The sequence below is a fragment of the Halichoerus grypus genome, chromosome 6 (genome assembly GCF_964656455.1).
Source record: "Halichoerus grypus chromosome 6, mHalGry1.hap1.1, whole genome shotgun sequence".
NCBI classification, from domain to species: Eukaryota; Metazoa; Chordata; class Mammalia; order Carnivora; family Phocidae; genus Halichoerus; species Halichoerus grypus.
In genome coordinates this window covers 87,586,299-87,602,160 of record NC_135717.1, presented here as the reverse complement: position 1 = coordinate 87,602,160, position 15,862 = coordinate 87,586,299, and the positions used below count along the sequence as shown (strand labels likewise).

General features: G+C 44.7%; 1 protein-coding gene across 1 annotated transcript; it reads right to left on the bottom strand.

Annotated features, from left to right (window-relative positions):
- Nucleotides 1-9,787: 9,787 nt before the first annotated feature.
- Nucleotides 9,788-14,929, bottom strand: CDKN1B (cyclin dependent kinase inhibitor 1B). Its single transcript, XM_036112034.2, has 3 exons — nt 13,930-14,929; nt 13,272-13,401; nt 9,788-11,154 (listed from the first exon to the last, which is right to left on the bottom strand). Exons 1-2 carry the CDS (start codon nt 14,402-14,404, stop codon nt 13,280-13,282), a joined length of 597 nt encoding a protein of 198 aa, XP_035967927.1. The 5' UTR covers nt 14,405-14,929; the 3' UTR covers nt 9,788-11,154; nt 13,272-13,279.
- Between the last annotated feature and the right edge of the window lie 933 nt (nt 14,930-15,862).

Sequence of the window (15,862 nt, the reverse complement as noted above, 5' to 3'; positions counted from 1 at the left end):
AAGTAAATTCCATTTAATAAGTATGGCTATGATTCCCTGCCCATCTCCTCCAATAGCCTGAAGGGGGCGATACTCCTGTTTGTCTCAGTGAAGACACAGAGCCCGGCCCTTAGCAGGGGCTTGCCGAATGCGCATGCAACAGTGACGCGGTGTTTGGCATCACTAAGCTACCACTAAGTTATCACATGCTTTTTTCTAGGAAGATATAAATGTTCACTGTTCAGTCTACACTACTGTACGATCATCTTCCTTTGACTCCTGAGAATATATGGTTTTCAGCCAAAAATCAGGAATCTAGCTTCCCTGGAAAATAACCTGATCCACAGGGATGGACTACGTGATTCTGAGTAGGAAACAGAAATCACAGAATTGTAAGCCAGAAGGAACCTATAAATCATCTTGTTTAACTTCCCCACTTTACAGGAAGTCAAGGATTAGAATATTTTTGTCTATAAAATGGGCACTGGATGCAGTGATCTCCCACACCTGGTATTCTGAGATTCTAAGATTTGTCCCAAGTCAGTCCCATGGAGCGTGACAGTTCAAGACTGGCCTGCTAACTAGAAATTTAAAACAATCTCCCCAGCACTATGTCCTAAATAATAAAACTAAGACAGGGAGTTAATCTGTTGAATTCTGGGCAGAATCCCTGGGTGTGCCAAATGCCAAAGATCAAGGAATGTAAGGTTTGGGATAATGTTACCCACAGGATCCCTTGTGCCAAAAAGATGGGGAATAGGCTCAATTTTCATGGCTTGTTAGGAATTTAATGATACCTGAAACTAAATAGAAAGAAAAACAGAGGGGAAATGAATTATAGAAATGCTTGTTCTCTGCTGATGTCTGCGAAAAGAGAATGTGAGAAACGAAGAGAAACTTATTCTGCATTCAAGAATTGTAAGGATAATTATTTTTCAAATTTGAAGTATCTTTGTGGTTGTTTCTTGTTAAAATTTTTTACAAGGGGAGCGCCTCGGTGGCTCAGTCAGTTAAGCGTCTGCCTTAGGCTCAGGTCAGATCCCAGGGTCCTGAGATCAAGCCCTTGGGATCGAGCTCCCTGTTCAGCAGGGAAGCCTGCTTCTCCCTCTCCGGCTCCCCCTGCTTGTTCTCTCTCTCTGTCAAATAAATAAATAAAATCTTTTTTTTAAATAAATAAGTAAATAATAATAATTTCTGTTTTACAAAAATGGGGTCATACCATAAACAGTGCTCTGTACCTGCTTTACTATTATTGACAACTTTTCCTATGAATATAGATAAAGCAACCTGGGGTGTTTTAATGACTGCAGTCTGTGTCATTCTTGTATACTTTATAGTTAGTTCAAATAATCAATCCCATATTCCCATGTCTAAGGAGTTGTTCGGTTGTTTACTTTTTTGTTTCTTTTTATAATCAAATATATAACTTCACAGAGATCATTCTGGTAAATATATCTTTAGTCACACATCTGATTATTTCCCAAAAGTAAATTTGTAGAAAAGGAATTGTTAAATCAAAAAGTAAACCCACAGTCTATAATGTAGAATGCAATGTGTGCATATGTGTGTTTGTAGGAGAGCTTTCACATTTTTCCCACAGAGCTGCCTATAATCCTATACTCTAATGCCATTTATTCCATAGTAGTTTGTCTACTGATTTGATATGTTGTGTTTATCATATAATAAATTCTGCTTGAAGCTTTTAAGAGAGTAGAGAACTTGAAGGAAAAGCCAGGATAAAGTGGTGACTTGGGAGGGGCTCAGATTATCAGCCGATGTATAGGAATTAAAAGCGGGAATGGATGAGATGTGTCAAGAAAAGTGGCTGGACTCACTTTAAGAGGCTGATTCGGGGGATTTCTATGGGCAAAAAAGGTGGCACTAAATCGAAGACTAGCCAGTTTGGATGAGAGGAATTTGACACTGAATTTGAAAGGTGGTCACGGCTTCCACACATGCAAACTCTTTGCTTCTCTGGTCACCAATGAAGCTTGGGGGGTGGGGGGAATCACTCAGCCTTTCAGGATAGAAAGGAGGGAAGTAAAGGTTAAACTATCAAGAAAGGATAATGGCCATCTTTGTATCTGAGTAATGCTAATTGTGACTATATTTGCCTTAATTTATGTGTTCTGTATACAATTTATAGCCCCATAGTTTTAAACTACAGTTGAGCATGTTTTCATATTTTAAGAGCCTTTTGTATTTCCTTTTCTGAAAATTCCATTCATATCCTTTGCTTATTTTTCTGTTGGTTTGCTTTTTTTTCATTGATCTGTAGAAATTCTATATTTATCAGGGAAATTAGCCCTTTAATATATGGGTTGTGGAAGTTTTTCCCAGTTTGCCATTCTATTTGTTTGTGTGTGCATGTTATTGATTCAGTACCACAAACAAATCTATACCAGGTCCTTTCTGAGATAATTAGAAATGGCCCTAAACTCAACAAATGCCTTATTTAAGCTTTTTTTAAAAACTGTGTTAAATAGTGGTGCCTGGGTGGTTCAGTCGGTTAAGCATCTGCCTTCGGCTCAGGTCATGATCCCGGGGTCCTGGGATCCAGCCCCGCATCGGGCTCCCTGCTCCGCGGGGAATCTGCTTCTCCCTCTCCCTCTGCCACTCCCCCGATTGTGCTCTCTCTCTCTCAAATAAATATTTTTTAAAAACTGTGTTAAATATACATAACATAAAATTTACCATTTTAACCATTTTTTGCAATATATTGATTGTTTATTAAATGCCCAATAAAAATTGTTCTTCTTAAGGGTAATAATAGCAGTAATTAAAACCGAGAAACATATTTACAAGGTTAATATAGTGCTGATTGTGGTTGGTTACTTGAGAATCCAAAATATGAACTGGATGTTATATTGTTTTAAATATATATAACGATTAGTATTTACTAAATAACAGGTATTGTGCTAAGTACTGCAATACAATATCCCACTGAACAGGTTAATAATCCTATGAGGGAGCTAAATGCATCCTCATTATACAGCCAAAAAATAGAAACTTTAAAAGTTGAACTAACTTGCAAAAGCTCTTACAGGCAATGAATTAGGTGACTGGGACTCAAACACAAGCAGTCTGATTTGAGCCTGAAATGCAACCAGTGTCTCACAAAGGATGGGACCCACAACACTATGTGTGAGATTCTTTTAGACAGAAAATGGACAACTTTAAAATTTTTCCAGTACTGTGTATACACACACACACACACACACACACACACACACATATATATATATCCGTATATATATATATATATATATGAATGTATCTAAGTATGTAGGCATGTAGGTATGTATTATTAGGGTTTAACACATATAATTCACCACTTTAACCATTTTTTAAATGTACAGCTCAGTGGCATTAAGTATATTCACATTGTTGTACAACTATCACCCCCATGTCATTGTCTCTGACTTTGCTGATAGCTTTTGCCATGCAGAACATTTTTGTTTTTATGTCATTGAATTTAACAATATTATATTTAATAGTTCTGCTTTGTTTCATATGTAGAAAGACCTTCCCAACTCTCAGATTATGTTTTTTAAAAATCCTCTGAAGTTTCTTCTGGTATGTCTGTAATTTCATTTTTTTACACTTTTTTTACACTTTAGTCCTCCAGGGGTTGATACTGGTATAAAGTATGAGATAAGGATCCCACTCCATTTTTTTTAATGCCTATAGGAAATATATTTCCAACTAGACAAATTCATTTTAAATCCAAATGGGAAAAAAAGCCAAGCAAAAGCAGCCAGGAAAATTCTGAAAAAAAGAAGAGTAAAGGGACTGGTTGGGTATGGAGGATTAGTACTACCAGAAATTAAGACATGATTCTAAATTTGCAGTAATTAAAATAATATAGTCCTGATTACATAAACTGATAGAACAATGGAATGGAATAGGATAATCAGAATTTACCAGAATTTAGTATAAAAGTATAAATTTAATTGCCATCTTTATCATGTTGAGTATTTCTATCCAAGAGTATGGCACACATTTTCATTTGTTCAAGTCTTCCGTTAGAGATCCATCCACAGAGTGAGAACACAGCTCCTTCTGCCCCCCTGCCTTCCTGTCCACTACAGAGAAAAGTTACCCGTGGACACTTGTTTGGGGTCTAAATTGTTTTTCAGAGTCATTCCTAACATATTGGACTCCTCAGTCTATTTACATAATGTGGAAAGCTGTTATCAAGTCTGATTTATCAGACATATCTGTACCATATTTCCATAGTCTGGGCTCAAACCCAATACTAAATGCTAAAGGATGAAACAGTAGGTGTTAGGTGTTGGCAGAATTCTTTTTTAAGAATTCTTTTTTCCAGAGGCTGAGTTTGGGCCTCACTTTCAGTTGGGAAGTTCGGATGGCAGCAAGAAGTTACTTACTCCTCAGTATTACTATTCTCCACTCTCAAAGATAGTGCTTCAAGGGGCACCTGGGTGGCTCAGTCGTTAAGCCTCTGCCTTCAGCTTAGGTCATGATCCCAGGGTCCTGGGCTCCCCACTCCACAGGAGGCCTGCTTCTCCCTCTCCTTCTCCCACTCCCCCTGCTTGTATTCCCTGTGTCTCTCTCCGTCAAATAAATAAAATCTTTAAAAAAAAAAAAAAAAGATAGTGCTTCAAGTTATCATAGGTGTTGGTCTAGAACAGCAATGTCCAATAGAAATATCATGGGAGTCACATACGCAACTTAAAATTGTCCATTTAACCACACTATAAAGTAAAAAGAAACAGATGAAATTTAATATTTTTTATTTAATCCATATATCAAAAATACGATCACTTCAATATGTAATCAATATAAAACTTATTAATGAGGTATTTAACATTCTTTCTCGTACTAATTCTTGAAAACCTGGTGTGTATTTCACAGTTACAGCACATCTCAGTTTGGACTAGCCACATTCAATGCTCAACAGCCACATCCAGCTTCTGGCTACCATACTGGACAGTACAACTCTAGAAAATGGTAAAGACCAAGGAAAATTGCTTAATTTACTGGATATCCATAAAATTCAAGATTGGAAATACAGTATCTCGAGAGTCTAGAACAGACTTTGGAGGTATCTAGTCCTCACACTCAATTGATATATGTCTCTTGTCTACAATGTCCCTATCAAGGGGTCATCCAGACTAGTACCTGATTCACACTTCAGGAATGATGAACTCACTGCTTCCTGAGGCTAGCCAGTCCATCTGGGGGCTTTCTCAACTCAGACAAATTCCTTACTAAGGGCACAGGTAGGTTGGTTTATGGTGGTCCGAGGAGCTTAGTTAGGTTGAGCAAGTAAAGGCTTAGTTGGGTTACGAAGGATTGGAGGAGTTAAGAACTAAAAAATGGCTGGGGAAGTTAAGAACTGTTAAGACTGAAGGCTGGGCTGAAGGCTGGGCTGGGCGTCTGGTTAAAATCGTTAGCTACACCGCAAGAAAAGTAATAGACCCCCAAAATGTATGTACATATGCCGGCTTCACTAATCTGAAGATAGAGTGATTTGAATAATACTTTGAATTATTATAAACTTTTGAAATTTTCACAGCAAATTAAAACAACTGAGTTACAATTAGTAAGGGATATCATTTCTATTAGACTTGTAATACAAATAACATTATCCTAAATCTTAAAGGACTTTATCAAAAGAATTAATTTCCAGACCCAGAAACCAAAGGCACTTTAAAAGTCATACTCCCTTTCTCAATTTTTTTCTCAATTTTATTTTAACATTTTCCTTACTCAAAAGCACTCTGGAAATAGAGAAAACTTTTTTTAAAAATCCAATAAAAATGACAGCAACTGGTTGAATTATGATGCATGCTAGCTGAGTAGCGCTTGAAATAATAGACCTGAGCTATATTTACATCTCCCCTGTTTCTTTCTTCTTTCCCCCACCCCGCCACCTGGGTTGTGAGGAGGTGTTCTTTTCCGGGCCACCTTCACCCCCAGCCCCAGCCCTCCCCAAGTCTACCTTTCCAAGGCAAGGGAAGGTGCATCCTCTCCCGGGCTCCTGTCAGCGCCTCCCTAGCACCTCTGGCCAGCAGCCGGCGAAACGGCGCGCCCTGGACATCCATTAACGTTTTATACTACATCTCTGCCCCCGCCGGAGCTACTCAGTTTGTTTACCGCGGCCCCACGCTCCTCCACCCGCCTGCACAATGTCAACCGCACTTCGGGGCAAAATGTTGGCACAGATGCTCCGCCCCCGCGCCTCCCCAAAACTCCCCAACTAAAACACCCCACCTCGGGCCGCCGAAGTGGGTTTCCTTGTACGAGGTGGGGTACTGTATTTTTTACAAGAAAACAAGCATCCAAAAAAAAAAAAATTCAAACTGCACCGGCGGGCCAATGGGGAAGGAGCGGGAGGTGGGCGGAGGAAGAGCGCGGCGGGCGGGGCGGGCGCGGGGGCTGGTACCGCAGGGGATTCGTGAAAACGCGCCGGGCGCACGGTTCGGGGCCTTTTTTTTTTTTTTCCTCTCCTTTCCTCCCTTTCCTCCCAAACCAGCTAAAGCGCGAGACTCCGCCTGAAGCCGCAGCCTTTCGGATCCACCTTAAATCTTCAGTGGACTCGACGCAGGGGTCAGTGGGCGCAGCCAATGCCAATCAAGTTTACAACCACCAGCACGGGAGGGAAAAAAAGGAAAAAAAATAATCTTCAAGTTCTCGAGTCTTACACGCATTCAGACGGACGCACGCACTCACATACATACACTGGCACACAAAAGGAAGGAGGGGGTGGGGGGACAGGCGCCCGAGGCGGGGGAAAATGTTTGCAAAACGCTCGTTTGGGGCTCAGTGCCCGCGGCCCGAGCGCTCGGGGAAGGCGCGCGGGAAGCGCGGCCCGACCCGAGCGCCATGATGGTCGCCGCGGTTCGGAGCCCATTTTCTAGAGGGGGAGCTGCAATGATGCAATCCCCCGGCCCCGCGTCCCGGCTGCGCGCCCTTCTCCCTGCCTTTTCTTCGCGTTCCTTTGAGGCGCGTCGACGTTTCGCGCCCAACACGCATCGATTTCTTTTTGTATTTCGTGCTTTCTGACAACTGCCTCCTGTATGTCCCCACGCGAGACAGGCCTGGGACGCGGACGGCCGCACGGGGACTTGGGTGTCCGTGCAAATACTAACTTTCGCTTCTGCAGGGTCTGACTGAGGCTGACCCCACCCCACCCCACCCCACCCCCACGCGAGCCGAGATCCGGGAGGTTCCCCCCCGCCCCGGGTGGGTGGAGGGGATCTAGCAGGACCGTGGGCCCTCCTTCCCTGCCCCCCCCCCCAGTTCTTTTGCAGGATTTTTACCTTAATGTTGGCGGAGAGGGAGGGGAGCGGGTGTAGGGTGTGGCTCAGGTGAAAGAGATGGCAAATTTAAAAAAAGAAATTCACACTCTGAAAAACAGATTGGAGATCCCAGACGTGCTTTTAAAACACCTTTTCAATCCACAAAAGCTTATGAAGAGCAAGTGTCTACGCTCACAATGATGAAGATGAAATGGCGAAGGAAGCGTTCCCCGGCCGCCGGGAAAGGTCGCTCGGCGCGGCCGGGGAGGTGGGCGCACCGTGGCCTGAAAGGCCGCGCGCCCCGCTCCAGTCCTGTGGATTTCCACGGTCCCCTCCGTCCCCCAGTCATGCCCCTGGCCCCACATTTTCCTATTTCTTCCCTGCCCCAGTCCCCCGCGCTGGACAGCAGGGGATGCGATGGGGGGGCACTTTGCAAAGCGGCCGTAAGGTTGGAAGCGACCCCGCAAGCGGCTGTGGCGCTCGGCCCCTCCTGCGCGCCGCTGCGGTCCTCCTTGGCCGCCGGCGAGCCGAGAAGCCTTTCGAAATGCGCGGGGCTGCGGATCATTGGAGCCCAGGGTGGGGGTGGGAGCGGGCTGCTGCCCTGAAGGGTCCACGGACTCGGAACGGTTCTCTCCCCTTCGCTCAGATCCCCCCGCCGCTCTAGAACTGGCAAGGTGCTGGTGTGGGGGGTATGACTGTGGGAAGGAGTGGGGGCTTCCCCTTCTTTCTTAGCCCAGAGGGGAGATGATGAGGGAGGAAAGTTTGTGAGAAACCGCCCCGCGCCACTGCGCGGGCCGGGGCGCAGCCTCCCTCCACGGCCTGCGGGCGCCCCGGGCGCGGGAACTGCGCGCAGTGACCCCGGCGGCGCGGGCGCTGCAAGTGGCAGACGAGCCGCGAGACTCGATGGGCTTTTCGTCCCGGGGCGCCAGCCAGCCGGACCCCGCAACTGCCGGGGCGGTCGGGTGCGGGGCTTCGGGACAGTTTGGGGAGACGAAGACGCACCGGCCTGGGGAGCGGGGGAGCGGGTGGCTGGCGCCCGCGGCCGCAGCCCATCATAGGGGCGCCCGCTGCGATCCCCGCCGTCCGGGGCCGGGGAGAGGACGCTCCGAATCTCGGGGACGCACTTGGAGAGTTGACACAGACGTGTAAAGGACCGACCCGGTGACTTGGGGGCTGCGTTCCTGTGAACGTGCCTGGCGCGGCGAGCATCCACTTCTTCCTGGCCCAGCACTCCTAAAACGCAGTCTCTCAAAATTCACATTAAAGATGCCTCTTGAGGAAAGGAAAGTGGGGTACAGGCAGCAATTAAGAGGATTTTTTCCTCTGTCAGAGACACTTTTTTAAAGTACTCTTTTTGGCTCAGAGAAACTAATTTTACTTCATTATTTCCTGACTCTCCATTCCTTCCTCCCCATTTTGAATTGTTTTTCTTGCTTTCTCAGTGTCTTCCTGAAAAACACCCCATCTGCGTGTTTTGAATAGAATCACAAAAACACCTTTAGCCTTTAATTAAAATAATACCTACTTGGAAGATGTAGCCCAGCCACCAAAGGACCTTCTTTTTCCCTTCCCGGCAGCCGAAGAGAGTCAACCTTTTTTTTTTTTTTTTTTTTTTTAAGCAACTTCAGGTCAAAATAAGCTGAAACTCTCTTGTTTAGAGCCCCTTTTGGGGTGCAATAACGTAAATGCAACTATTTGAGGTAAACAGTTTAACCTAAATTCAGATTTTTGCAATTTAGCCATCTGCAGATGCCCAGAAAAAATAATTTACTTTTACACCTTAGCTACATTTTTAAGAGAATGTAAAATAACAGGCATCATTTTTTAGTAAATTTGACTTTAAAATGCCTTGTTTAAATTTTTCTTACTTAAATAAAAAATATCTATCTCTGCCACGTGGATATGAGGCCCCAACCCCTCAGATTTGGTATTTAGATTAACCAGTTTTAGGTTGTGTAGATTATAACCAGGAAATTTCAAAATTGAGGAATTTGTTATGACCAGTTTAATTTGAAGAATACCTTTTCTATCTAAATTAGTGTGGAATGCATGCCAATTTCTAAAGGACCTATGTATATCTTAATACTTTGGACAAGAGGTGTAGATTAAATGGTCTGAACAATTGCTCTCATTTCTCACAACACTTCCATGTGTAAATACAGAATTTAGAGAAGTCACCATGTTACTTTCATTTTCAATCCTGCAAATGTGTGATCAGCCAGCCTACACTTACGTAAAAATTTTTGGTTCTGACACATATCCTATAAGACCTAAATATTTGAACTAATGGAGATTTGACAATCTTATTTATATGAAAATGTGGCTTTTCCACTTCACATGTCTAAAGCTTTGCTCACTCAAACAGAACTAAGTGGAAAATAGTGTCTACTACATTCAGAGCCACATAAACATCATCTCAGACGCGGGCCTAAATTATCAAGATTATTTGCTACTTCATGTTATATTTGTGTAAGTAAGACTAGAATGCCAGGTCAAATACCTCAAGCTTAATAAAGTACATTACAGTTCAACTCAATGAATAGCTATGGAAGTTTTCTTTATTGATTGCTTGATATGTAACAATAATTGGCATCTTTTTCACACATTACAAAAAATTATACTTGGCTCAGTATGCAACCTTTGAAGCATCGCCATTATTATTTAACAGAAGAAAGGAAAAAACCTATTCTACCCAATACAGCATTTACAAATGCACAAAACATGCCACTTTGGCTTGTATATGGTCTAGATTAAAAAAAAAAAATCTCTTTTTAACATAAATAAGTTAGTATAATTTTTCAGTGTCTTTACAGAGTTATGTACACAGGTACACTTCAAATGGTTTTGTTTCATACACATACACAGGCAATGTAAAAATACTGTTTAAAGATGTAGTATCCATTTCAGTAATTCCAAGTGTGCTTTTCTCTCTACACACTTTGCTTTAAAAACACCATTTCCTTTGGGCAAATTAACAAACAGAACAAGAAACTTTAAATTAAAAATTATTTCATTATTTTTTATGTGAAGTTACAGATCTTTAAAAAATATCCAAAGATTTGGATCATTTTTGACTGTGTCTACATAGCCCAAAGTCCAAATAAAATTAAGAAAATTTCTCAACAAACCTGATAAAAAATTAGACGGTTGATTCTGAGCATTCAGAACTCCCCCATACATCCCACATTTTTGCCCAGAATTACTTGAAATGATTACCTAACTGCTGAATAATTAACTGGTAAATCCCAATTTTAAGAGGAACTGGGGGTGGAAGGGGGGAGGACTGAGGATAGTTTTTTGCTGTTGTTTAAAAAAAAAAAAAAAAAAAGGCCATTTGCCAGTATATAACGGAATCATCATATCTCCCAAATGACAAAAAGCTTCATGTAAAAATAATTAGCCATTATTTGCAACCAGTGTTCAAATTCAGATGATTTTTTTAAATGAAGTATCAGTTTTCACTGAAAGAGACCTTACATCTTTAAAGAAAACAATTCAAACCCTTCCCCAAAACTGCTTCTCTCCATGCAAGTCAAATATTTTTCTCCTTGCTCTAAATGGAAGCAAGCTCTTCATACCCCCCCATGCCAATTCCTCAGCCCCACCCTACCCTCCCTTCCCCCTGGAAGTTTATATGCTACATAAAAGGTAAAAACTATATACACAGGTAGTACAATGAAGCAAATAAGGAAAAACCTAATTGCACAATGCTACATCCAATGCTTTTAGAGGCAGATCATTTAAGAGTGCCTAAAATTTTAGTGTTATTGTGTTGCTGCTTTTCAGTGCTTATACAGGATGTCCATTCCATGGAGTCAGCGATATGTATTTAAAAATTTTAATTTATATCTTCCTTGCTTCATCAAGCAGTGATGTATCTGATAAACAAGGAAACATGCTCTTAATTCTGCAAAAGAAAAAAAAGAAGAAAGAATTAGGAGAAAAGCACTAGAATAACATTACCAATGAAGTACAGGAATCATTTTGTCACTGTCTTAATTGTGAAATACCTGAGCGATGGAACAGAAAGTGTGTACTGAAAGTTGATGACTATAGTCCTCTCCATACAACGTTTCCTTCACTGGATTTTTACCCTCCTCTGTGTCGTGTATTTTTTAGAGCAGTGGGGCTCACCAGTGGGCAGTTTTGCCCCCCAGGGGACATTTGGCAATGTTTGGAGACATTTTTGGTTGTCACATTGGGGGTGAGGAGGGTGCTACTGGCATCTGTTGGGAAAGGCCAGGATGCTGCCAAACATTCTACTAATGCACAGGACAGCGTCCCACAACAAAGAATTATTCAGCCCAAAATGTCAATAGTGCAGAGGTTGAGAAACCCTGGTCTAGAGAATCGGGGTCAAAGACAGTAAGAAAGCAAGGAAAATTAAGAAACTGTAATACTTAAGAGTATCAGAATCTTCTAAATTTGAAAAATAACTGGAACTATAACATAAATGCTCTCCAAAGAAAATTCTACTAATGTTTTTTAAAAACCTTCCACTTTCTTAGTCATATGCAAAATATACACATGAATGCTTTTGAGTAGGTTCTTACTACTACTTCTAGTATTCTCTGAACTGGCAATATTTACTAACAAATGCCTCTCTGTATGTCAGAATGGGGTCACATCAAAATCCAGTAGGTGTGATTCACTGCGGCTCATCTGATGAGCTAGGCTACAGGTCACAAACCACAAGTCCCAAGCTGCAGGTTGCTTCAGAAAATTTTTTTCATCCAATTTTCCCACTTCATATACAGCTGTAATGTAATATAGAGGTTCTACAGTGATGTTTTGTATAAGCTTTGAAAAATGTCTGATGTGTGTGAAGAAACTATGATCTAAAAACACAGGAAACTGGAATCTCACCTTAATCTCTTATGTTTTTTATTCTTACCTTTTTGTAAATGGGGATTTTTAAATTAATATCAACATCTACTAAGATCTCTTTATATGTGAAGCTATGAGTGTTTTGGGGGGGGGGGGAAGAAGTCCTGGTCCTTGTCCGTAAGAAGTTTTCAAACTATTAACAGATGCACTTTGATCATTATGGACAGCCAATCCACAGAAAGTTGAGGGCTGAATTATTCAAATTAGCTCTTCATATTGATCAGATTTTAGTAGATGGAAAACAATCTCCCTTCTCTTGTGTGGGGTAGACCTACCCTCGCCAGCCCTTATATCTATTATCCGTTTTCCCTACAAATATCCCAATCATCCTGTTATAGCACAATTAGACAATTAGCATACACATGCTGACGTGTTCCTGGATTGCTTACTCCAGCAGAGTTAATTTAACTTCTGCTTTGCAACTTCAGTGTTGTCAGAAATTCTGTAGGAAGCTTAGTATTTTTCCATTTTACAGCTTTCCATTTTGTTTTGTTTTGTTTTTTTAAATACACAGCGTTCCTTTGCTGTTCCCCAAATTTGTAAGCAAACAGGGAAAGTGGCAGTTTGTGAAAATGATAAAAGAATGTAACATATCTCTCTATTCACATTGTTAATGACTGGATTAACCAAATACAAGCCATCTGTACCTAACTTTTCCCTCAAATTTTAAATTTAATGACTTACTTGCCATTTTCCCACGTATGGCTCAAAATCTATTACTGACTCAACTTGAACCTCTGGGAAATGAATTCTCATGAAGTGGGACTGAGGCATATCCCAGTTCTTGTTCCGTTGGGGGAAAGAAAGCTATTGTTCCCAACAAGTTTTGGTGGGATTCACAAGGAATGGACCTTCCTACTCATCGGGCCTTGGTCACAAGTACCTGGCTAGGACACTTGCTTTGGTTATTCCGTGTTTCAAGGAAAAATGACCTCAGGACGTAGAAACTGTGAAAAAATTCCAGTATCCCCACCAGGGAGTCCCAGCCTTCCCTATTCCTACTTTTTTGACCTCACAAAATATAAGCAAAATAAAAACCCACAAGCTCTAGTCTGCCAGCAACCACTAAGATCGGGTATCTCGGGGTTTGAAAGCCCAATTCGGGTGTCAGTTACTTGCTCCCAGTAATCAACCCACCGAGCAGTTTACGTTTGACGTCTTCTGAGGCCCGGCTTCTTGGGCGTCTGCTCCACTGAACCCGCGTTCGGGGAACCGTCTGAGACATTTTCTTCTGTTCTGTTGGCTCTTTTGTTTTGAGGAGAGGAATCTAAGGGCAAGAGGGAATTTTAAAAAGAACACACACAACCTTTATTAGGAAAACAATGGCTGACAGAAGTTGGCACAATAGTCAGGGGATGAAAAACCCACACCTCCACCCACAATCCTGGATCCCTCATTCTCAGTGGCCTTTAAGGGCACAAAATGAGGTTGTTTTCACATAACAGAAAGTGTATTCTACGCCCCAAAGCCCTCTCTCCATTGCAATGCAAAAAGGGAGGCCGTTGATAAACATCCCAACGTAATCACAGACCCACCGCCGGCTAGCGGGCAGGAACTGCGATGTTTTCGGCTCGAGAAATTACCAGATCATACCATCTCGGGCTCCTGACTTTAAAAATCATCCACACACAAGCGGTCAGCCGGACAGCATCTAAAACCTAAGATTAGGACAGTTCGCTCCCCCAAAGCTAAGGCGGAATACTCCGAAAAGAAAGCGGAGGTTAAGGACCCTCAAAGCAGGCCAAAGCGGTGCCCCGGACAGACAGACATTTTCTGTTTGGGGAAGGGTCATTACCGTCTGTGGCAGGTCGCTTCCTTATCCCGGTGCACGGCTCCGCTAACCCGGTCTGGTTGTCGGGCGTATCAGTCTTTTGGTCTACCAAGTGTGTGTCCTCTGAGTTTGCCTGAGACCCAATTAAAGGCACCGCCTGGCGGTTCCCGCTGACGTCCTGGCTCTCCTGCGCCGGCACCTTGCAGGCGCCTTTGGGTGGCCGCGGGGGTCTGTAGTAGAACTCGGGCAAGCTGCCCTTCTCCACCTCCTGCCACTCATATTTGCCCTCCAGGGGCTTGTGATTCTGGAAATCAAAATTCCACTTGCGCTGGTTTGCCTCTTCCATGTCTCTGCTGTGCTTCTCCAAGTCCCGGGTCAACTCTTCGTGGTTGACCGGGCCGAAGAGGTTTCTGCAGGCGGAGGGCTTGGGGTACTCCGCCTGTCTGGCGTCCATCCGCTCTAGGCTCGGGCTCCCGTTAGACACTCGCACGTTTGACATCTTCCTCCCCGGTCTTCACGGCCGCCTCGCGCGCGCGCGCTCGGAAAACAAAACTGAACAAAACAAAACGCCCCGACCCAGCCCGAACCCCTCTTATAAGCCCTGCGACCGCGCTCGGAGCCAAGAGAAACAAACCCGGACAAGTAACTGCCCGAGCGTCAGGGGCGCGCTGGCTCTGGGGGAGGGGTGAGGGGAAGCCCCGGCCAGGCAGCCGAGAGCCGCCGCCGATCAAGTGTACCGGCGAGCGGGAGGGCGGGGAGGGGAGGGGAGAGGAGAGAGGAGGGGGGTGGCAAAGCCAGTCCAAGTCCGGGCTGCAGCGAGCCCGCGGGTCCCGCCAACCGAGCGGCTCTCCAAACCTTGCCGGCGTCGGAGTCGCGGAGCGGCGAGGCAATGGGGAGAGGGGAGGGGGAGAAAAACACCCCGAAAAGACGAGCCCCCTTTTTTTAGTTGCCCAATATGGCGGTGGAAGGGAGGCTGACGAAGAAGAAAATGATTGACACCGCAAGTCTATTTAAACAGAGGAGGAGATCCATTGGTTGCGGCGCCGGGAGCCGCCCCGCCGAGGCTGGCGAGCGCGGCCTTAAGGTGGCCCGACGCGGCCGCGACGCCTCCCCGCCTGCCCGCGCGCGCCGACTCCGACAGCGCCGCCCGGAGATTGGCTGGTCGCGTGACTGCCGGAGGTGTGCCGCTGCCAGCAAACCTGCTCCGGCTGGCCTTGGAGAAATTAAAAACGAGACAAACAAACTCGCCAAACGGCCGGGAAGCCGGGGAGGGGCGGGGGCGGCGGGGCCTCGGGTTCAGGTCCCCGCGCGGCGCGGCGCTGCCTGGCGCGCCCGCTCCTCGCCGGGGGAACGGAGGGGCAGGATCAGATGATCTCGAAGGTGGCTAGCGGCTGGTTTTACGCCTCGGTGGCGATCTTGTTTTCCCGGCACTCGCCGAGCCTGGGGCGCGGGCCGCTGGGGGCGAAGGCAGACGGTGGGAGCTCTGCCCCCAGCTGTGTTCTCGCCGGTGGCTCCCCACCTCTGGCACTGCGGGGAGGCAGGGTAGCCTGCGCCCGGGGGCTGGGAGCCCCCCCGCCTGGGTACCTCAGCTGGGGGTGAGCAGTGGTTAGCTCACTCTTAACCTAGAAGTCTGCTGTTCTGGGGGAGGCGGGGAGCTTTGGGAAGAAGCCAAGGCGACCGTAGGCGCAGCACTTATAATGTATTCTGAACCCAAGCTCTCCCTCAATAAAAATAAGGATTTCAAGATCAAAAACTCCACTGGTCTCCCAAGTCCCTAATAAACTTTGTAGCTGTCTCAGACACGCTTAGGTTTCAAAAGCGAGGTTACACCCCTGACCCAGGTTCTGGCTTCCCGAGCACAGTTAAAGCCATTGACATGGGCTGCGTGTGGGAACTCGTCTCCTCTTTGTATTTTTCAATTCTTTCCCGGGTTGTAGCAGTTTCCTCTACCTGAGTC

Bases quoted from the DNA above. Each gene is read 5' to 3' on its own strand.
- CDKN1B (XM_036112034.2), bottom strand. From the start codon at position 14,404: ATGTCAAACGTGCGAGTGTCTAACGGGAGCCCGAGCCTAGAGCGGATG. The intron at 13,402-13,929 runs GTAATGACCCTT...TCTTGCCCTTAG, and splicing joins GAAGCGACCTGCCACAGACG to ATTCCTCTCCTCAAAACAAA.